The sequence below is a fragment of the Montipora capricornis genome, chromosome 4 (genome assembly GCF_036669925.1).
Source record: "Montipora capricornis isolate CH-2021 chromosome 4, ASM3666992v2, whole genome shotgun sequence".
NCBI lineage: Eukaryota > Metazoa > Cnidaria > Anthozoa > Scleractinia > Acroporidae > Montipora > Montipora capricornis.
In genome coordinates, this window is record NC_090886.1 from 37,915,506 (window position 1) to 37,922,862 (window position 7,357).

Here is a 7,357-nt window from a genome sequence, read left to right on the forward strand (position 1 = left end):
GCTTTCGCTAATTTTGTCGCTGCGATAAGTCGCACGAATTCAAACTGGTTTGAATTCGTGCGACTGATCGCGGCGACAAAATTCTGCCGCATCGACAATGATTTTCATGGAATTAACTGTGTCACACAAGGCGATTTGTTTCGGAGACTTGTCCACGCGACGTGTCGCAGCGACTTATCGCCTAGTGTGTCCCGGCCTTTAAGTAGTAAAATGAACAATGATAGGGCAGATGGCCATTGCTATAGCTTTGCTTGGATTTAACGATCTTGGATGTTCGGTGACCCCTACTTTTCTTTTCAGAAACATATTTTATTTACAATTATCTCCACATTGTCCAAAAATGAACAAAAAGTCAATGTGGAAAGTTAAAAAAATTTCAAGATTTCTGTCCTCGGGACATGGAATCCTGCCATCTTGCGGCTGTAAGGTGCATGAAACTATCGTCGCTAAATGCGAACTTGTTCTTTAAGGAACCTCAACAGTTAACTAAATTCACTTGATGGGTTCACTTAAACAAAGTTTGGTAGAGACCATTTCACTTCAAAGATGTAATTGCAATATTTTTTGGTTTACAGACACTGTGGCCTTATTCGCTAAAGAAGCCGGATTTTTTCAGATTTAGGGTGTTCTTCCGGGCAAGTTCTCTCGAAAACAAAGTCGGTGACCCCCCATTTTGCATTTCTGACGTCACTAACTCATCGTCTTTCAATGATAAAATTTTCAGAAAAAATATCAATGTTAGAGAATTTTTGCGCGAACGTCCTTAAATTCAGTTCCCTAATTACTAAAACTTGACGGAGGGCACATTTTCTTTTTTTTAATTCACAGGATCCTGAGATTCAGCATTACAAAAAACTGTGCAAAGCCATGATGCTTTCGGTTGCTTATGCTGCAAATATCGGTGGTACAGCTACGCTAACAGGAACCGCTCCAAATTTGGTGTTTAGTGGACAGGTTAACAGGTGTGTTATAAAAATGAAGAGAACTGGGCAAAAGTGACAATAAAAATTATTTCTTGAAATGTCAAACATGATTTTTTAAAGATAATCAAAAGTCACTGAACGTTTTACTTGGTCTGTTTTACCTAAACAAAGGAGTTAACGCTGGATCTTTTCGATCGCTCTGTCATTCTTCAAACGGTTTGAGTGAAGTTGACCGAAGGAGCTTTGGTTAAACACTAGAAAATGGTGTAAAGTGAAGACGGGAAAAGGTCATTTGTTCATCTCACGTTTTCGTTCTGCAGAGGATGGCAATAAATGCACTAGCACGTGAATGCATGTGCGAAGCGTGAATCGGGTGTTGTAATATTACTGACAGGGGACCCCCACGGATTTGTGGGTCCCTCGTTCTTTTCATAGACCACCCTGAAGGCTCAGGCTGTTGTGCTTTTTGGACTGTGTCTGACTAAACATTCGTTCATTTAGAGTGTCCTATAGAACAAGTCTTAGAAATTCATAACTGCTTGTTGGAGAACATGCGCCGTAGCTAGGGTTCTTATAGCCAAAACTTGGCTATTTGAACTTTACGGCGCCTCGTGCTAAGATGAATGCACCAATTAGAGACGCTTTTAATTGTTTTTCACGAAAACCAATGACAAGACACTTTTTTTCAGGGTTCCCCAGAGCTCTTCTCTCCCTCGGTCAAGAGAAGAACTCTGGGGTCGAGAATGACAACATTGGCAAAAGTAGAAAAAAAATGGCAAGTGGTTGTTGAAGCAAAATTTAGAGGCTTTTAAACTCATTCAACATAGAGTCAACTTCGTTTCAATGTGTTTCAACATCGCTGTTCAACAAAATCGAAAGGATGTCGAAGCAAAGGATGAAGCTATTTGCTTGGGTCTTTAGTATGCAATAATGTAACGAGTACCTCATCACTTAAGGCGGCTCAAACCAGTTTTCAACTTTTTCAGGAGACCTTGTTATTAAAAAGATTGACACTACAACACTTTATCACGTAACAGCAATGTTATAGTACCATGTAAAACATCAGTTATTGCTGAACAAGATGCAGTCATTTTAAAGTGATAAAGTGTTTTAGTGTCAATCCTTCTAATAATAAGAACGTTTCTTTAAAGTGTTGAAACAGGTTTGAGGCACCTTAAACTCGAATGTTTGAAGGGTTGTCTAACTAGTTTGTAATTGTATGAGCGCGATGGTATTTGTAATTTAGGAATTTTGTCTAACTGGTTTGTCTAACTAGCCTAGTGGCAATGTGAAATTGGTTTTACGACACAAGGGAATCCTGGAGAGTCACGCGTAGAATTGCCGAGTATTTTTCCCCGGCATTTGAAAAATTACCACATTGAGGTTGATCGATTTAGTGATCTCAAATATATACACACAGGGAAAAATTTTGCACGGCGTTCGTGAGAACTTCGTGGATTTTCGTTAGACATCGTGAGGTCGGGATTGTCCCAATGAATCTGGTTAATTTTTGGACAAGTTAATATGCGAAGCATCGACTTGTTGTAAGACGGATTGCACGTCAATTGCTCACTCATTCAGTCACTCTCGCTCACTTTTGTTGTCCTTCTTGCGTTTGCTTGTGTGTTTTTCAGTCTGTTTCCAAATGGTCCGAGGGTTAGTTTCGCCAGCTGGTTTGGGTACGCTTTTCCTCAAATGGCGGTTCTTCTGATAGTCGCCTGGGTCTGGTTGCAGTTTCTGTTCCTCAAGCTTGAGTATGTGGATTTTTTTTGTAGTGTTCAGCACCTGTAAGAATTGTTTCTCAATTCAGATTGGACAAGAAGTGTCAGTTAATTATAATCCCAAATTGTACTATGTAGAGTTCAAAATGACTTTCAATCTGTGTTCTCTTTTTCCTGGTTAGCTTCCGCTGTTGTGGGAGGTTATCTGTTACCAAAACGAAGGACGAAAAGCCCTCAAAAGCCATAAGGAGAATTCTGGAGCACCAGTACAAATTGCTTGGACCCATGTCGTAAGTTTAATTCGCATATCTGTAAGTTTGTTCGTGTCCACACGTAGATTTTGTTCTTTCTAGTGAACAGAGGCCAAAACTCACAGACAAATCGTGAAATGATTTGTTTGTGTTCATTTGACTTGGTCGAGTGTTTAGAGCGGTGGACTGTACTGATGGAAGTCACGGGTTCCTGTCGCGCTATGCGGGATGTTGGCTGGAGCGTTTTCTCGACATCCTTGAGCTCACTTCGGCGAGCCAAATTCAGATTCTACTGGTACGAGTTTAAACTTGGCTAGGGTGCTTTAAGATTGCATTTTGCCTTAAGATACATTTCGGCGCAGCAATCGGGTTTTTAGCTCAAGAATGAAAATGGAAGTTGAACACCAGTGGAGAATCAGTGGGGGAAATCAGTGGTCGGTTTGGAATTATCCAAGAGCGGCTCTGAATAGGGTATCATGATCGAGTGGTGAGGACGGTGGCCTTCAGTCATATCTAGAAAATCGGGGTAGAGGTCCTTCTCTAATCACCAGCTCGGGTACTTCTTGTCAATCCCTTGGTGGACTACTCGCCCGCGCTCGTTACTAGCCAACACGTTTCTCATCGGCTTGTACTGAAACTATTCACTTGGTTCTTTTTTTTTTTACTTTTTTTTTTTCAGCTTCGCCGAGACAGCTGTTCTTGTTCACTTTGTACTTCTAGCCTTGCTGTGGTTGTTTCGTGAACCTAAATTCATAAAAGGATGGTCAATAATATTTGAGAAAGGGTAAGTCTATTCGCTCGAACAGTTTCTAAACGGTGTGTTATACTGCTAGAGAGAACAGGACAGCCACAAAACCGGTAACTCCATCCCCTACTCTTCTCGAATAGTGTGTAGGTTCTTTAACGTCCCACAGAGAACTTATGAACAAAGAATATATTTGTGAGACGGGGCCTACGATTTACAGGCCGTCTAACCATTTGCAGATGAAATTACATCCGGCCCGGGTTCAAACCCGCGACCTCCCGCGTGACAGCCCGATGCTCAACCAATTGAGCCACCGGTGGCTCAGCCACGCCGCGCACCCGGCGGCCGGTGCGTGGCGTGGCTGATTTCAAGGAGTTGTCCTTCGTAAAGGTGTTTGTGAGTAGGTCTTATGTAAAAACTAGAGAAAATAAGAGCTTCAGGGACTCCGGTTGGTTCACATGACATCACTTAGCTGCAAATCATGAGGGAATTTAAATGTCGTCAGTTGGTTTGAGATCTAAAACTGTAACCATTTGTGACTTTTTAAAGTTGCCTTTTCGGTGCTGCTAGATAAAATGTGAAAACCACACTTTTGTTTCGCGGTTAGTCAGTCATAAAACTTTAATTGATTTCCGATTTCAGCTTCGTTCAAGACGCAACAGTGGCCATGACTATTTCATTCTCGTTGTTTCTGTTCCCGTCTAAACGGCCCAGGATTTATGCGCCTGACGGATCCGGTAGGTGGGAATTTAATAAATAGTTTTTCATAAATTAGTTTTAGGTATAGAGCCATTGGCTCCATTTGCAGAGCATTAGACTAACGCACGGTAGAATACATACGTAAATATATTCACAGAGAAATTGTGGGAGGCGCGGTGGCCTCATGGTTAGTGCGCTCGACTCCGGATGGAGTGGTCCGGGTTCGGGTCCTAGCCGGGGACATTGTGTTGTGTTCTTGGGCAAGAAACTTTACTCTCACAGTGCCTCTCTCCACCCAGGTGGAGCATCCCATCCAGGGGGGGAGCAGAAATACTCCTAGTCGCTTCATGCTACAGAAACCGGAGATAAGCGCCGGCCTGATAAGCCTTCTAGGCTCGTAGCAGACTTAACCTATAGAGAAAGTGTGCTGCATGGATTTTGTAGCATTATCATAGATCACTGAAGAAAGAGATAAGAGATGGGAGAAAAAGAGGGAACCTAATCTGTTTTGATTCAGTTCGCCTTTTCTCGCTCCTTAACAATGACATGTGAAATTTAAGGTGGCTTCGGCTGTCTCATGGAATGTTCATCTCGCGCTACGTTGTTAACTAATCAGATTCAACTATGGGGTGAAAGCAAAACCAATTTGTCCGCACGCGTTTCCCGCATTTCCCGCGTTTACCGCCGGCTGCGTGTATTTGCCTAGCGCTGTGATCGGCTTTCCCTGCCTGTCAATGTGATTAGCTCGTCTGCTATGTTGTGATTGGTCAAAGAGATTGCGACTCTCAACTGAAACCCCTCTCTTTACACAGTATCCAAGCCTCCGCCAGGCCTCCTGGACTTTAGAGAGATGTCAAAGACGTTTCCTTGGAATATCATCATTTTGCTTGGTAGTGGATTTGCATTAGCAGAAGCATGTAAGGTATGGTAACTGTCGTGGATTCTTATACCGCACATATCACATACAATCTCATAGCGGTTGACCATCCTCTTATTTACAATTCTCTCGTTTACAATTTTCTGAGTGATACACCACCAACAACTGAGGCCAGTTCTCTGTTTATGGCAGTCGTGACGTCGTATTCTCTATTCCTGCGTGCGTGACTGTGCGTGACTCACTCATTTGCTAAAGCGAGGCGCATTGACTCTTTTCACTGCACACCGCGGCTATGTTGAGTCCTGAGGGACTGAAAAATCTTGTTTTTGCGCAGTAAAACTCGTTTCCAAACACATGAACTCGAGGCTCAGCCTTCGAAATGTATTGTCTCTGGCCAACATAGGCTGCCGCATGATAAGGGTCCATTGATGGATACGAAGAAACGAGCGGTGAACACTGCAAAGAAAGAGAGAAATTCTCTTGTATTTCTAGAATAAATGGGACAGAAAACCCAACACAAGATTAGAAAAATAAAGTTTGATCGTGATGCGTGTGGTTTTCCGTAGAAAGGAGGGAAAACAAGCACCGAAGAAGACCAAATCAGGGTTTTCAGTAAGCGCCAGGTCAAAACTAGGCAAATAAGAGTTTGAGATGCAACACTAGTTAGACTGGGGTCCTCCACCGGCCGACTAAAACCGTGAAGAACTGAACGCAAAAACCAAGACCAAAAAATAGTTTGGAAAACAGATTTGATCACACACACTTTGCCTATTTCAGGTGTCCGGGTTGTCCAATTGGTTAGGAATTCAGTTAGCTCATCTCAACGCAATACCACCATATGCGATCGTAGTTATTGTCTGTGTCATGATCACGACCTTCACTGAAGTCACGTCCAACACAGCCACTGCCACCATATTTCTTCCAATTCTGGCCTCTCTGGTGAGTTTTTTTTTTCTAAGATATTCGATATTACCAAGCATTATGATCGTAAATCACTAGATAAAGGTGCTTCCTGCCTTTCCAAGTTTAATGAAATTAAATCTCAGAGGGTATTTGAGGAAAAAAAAAGGAAATATGAGGAAAGGGCATTTTCCTTCCCACGGTCCCTCCTTTGAGAGCAGAAGGGAATAGGTATTAGCCTGCTCATGATTGGCTGCCGCTGCCTTGGTGATAGGGCAATGCGCATGCGTAAGGTACTGGCCAGTTTGCAGGGCTAGTGCTTGAGTGTGCACACCTTACTGTTAAGTTGATAAGGTTGAGGGAATCGAAAATTGCTACATTCGTGCGGCTGTTATTTAGTTCCTTTGCCTCAGACATTTGAGTGCGGGAACAAGCAAAGATGGCCGCATTGTCGCAGAATAATTATTTAGACGATTTGTTTGGGTAGAGGAAGCGATCAAAAATAAGCCTCATACTTTCGCGCTCGTTCGACGTGCGCAAAAGAATTTAGTGCAGTGGTGGGGGCACACTTCTTAAATCGACGCCATTCTAGGTTTGTTTTCCCAACTCAGTCAAAAGTACTTGTGGGTTCCGTGCGCAGTGACAATTTTGTCATGGTACTCCAATTTTCTTCGTCGTCTCCTCAAAAAAAAAAAAAAACAATACTTAATTATTTTTTAATTCTTTAGTTTGTTCATTTGCGCTTTAATGCAGAATTCAGTGACACCTAAATAACGCTCGTTATCAATCTTACAATGTTTTTTGTTTGTTTCCAGGCGAAGGAACTCCAAGTCCATCCTTGGTATCTCATGCTTCCGGCTGCTATCTCCTGTTCGTTTGCCTTCATGCTACCAGTCGCTACGCCGCCGAATGCTATTGTGTTCTCTGGCGGACATCTCAAAGTCAAGGACATGGTTGGTGTTATATTATTTTAACGATTAGGGTTCGAAGGGAGCGAGGACTGGGGAATTGAAGATCATAGGACTGGGCGCGATAAAGTCGATAAAGATTCACTTTTTTTCGTACCCAGTGCCTGAAGTAATGTGGCTGAAAAACAAATTTCTCCACGTGAAAGAATCTGATTGAACCTAAATGCACTGAGTGGTTACCTATTGAAAGAGTAACCTTCGCTCCTAAGAAAACATAATTTTATAACGGATAAAAATGATGTTTACAATCAAATGTGCTTGAAGATTTGTCTA

General features: G+C 42.4%; 1 protein-coding gene across 6 annotated transcripts in view; it reads left to right on the forward strand.

Annotated features, from left to right (window-relative positions):
* Positions 1 to 7,115, forward strand: part of LOC138046894 (Na(+)/citrate cotransporter-like) — a 26,693-nt gene extending 19,578 nt beyond the window's left edge. For 5 of the 6 annotated variants that reach the window (XM_068893489.1, XM_068893491.1, XM_068893487.1 and 2 more), the window contains 8 exons: positions 829 to 962; positions 2,558 to 2,677; positions 2,827 to 2,934; positions 3,575 to 3,679; positions 4,283 to 4,377; positions 5,152 to 5,261; positions 5,994 to 6,155; positions 6,932 to 7,105. In XM_068893489.1, the coding sequence (XP_068749590.1) occupies positions 829 to 962; positions 2,558 to 2,677; positions 2,827 to 2,934; positions 3,575 to 3,679; positions 4,283 to 4,377; positions 5,152 to 5,261; positions 5,994 to 6,155; positions 6,932 to 7,090 (993 nt within the window). In that variant the 3' untranslated portion in view covers positions 7,091 to 7,105. Of the gene's footprint in view, positions 1 to 828; positions 963 to 2,557; positions 2,678 to 2,826; positions 2,935 to 3,574; positions 3,680 to 4,282; positions 4,378 to 5,151; positions 5,262 to 5,993; positions 6,156 to 6,931 lie in introns of all 6 variants that reach the window. The other variant, XM_068893486.1, reaches the window with a different exon arrangement.
* The last annotated feature ends 242 nt before the right edge of the window (positions 7,116 to 7,357 follow it).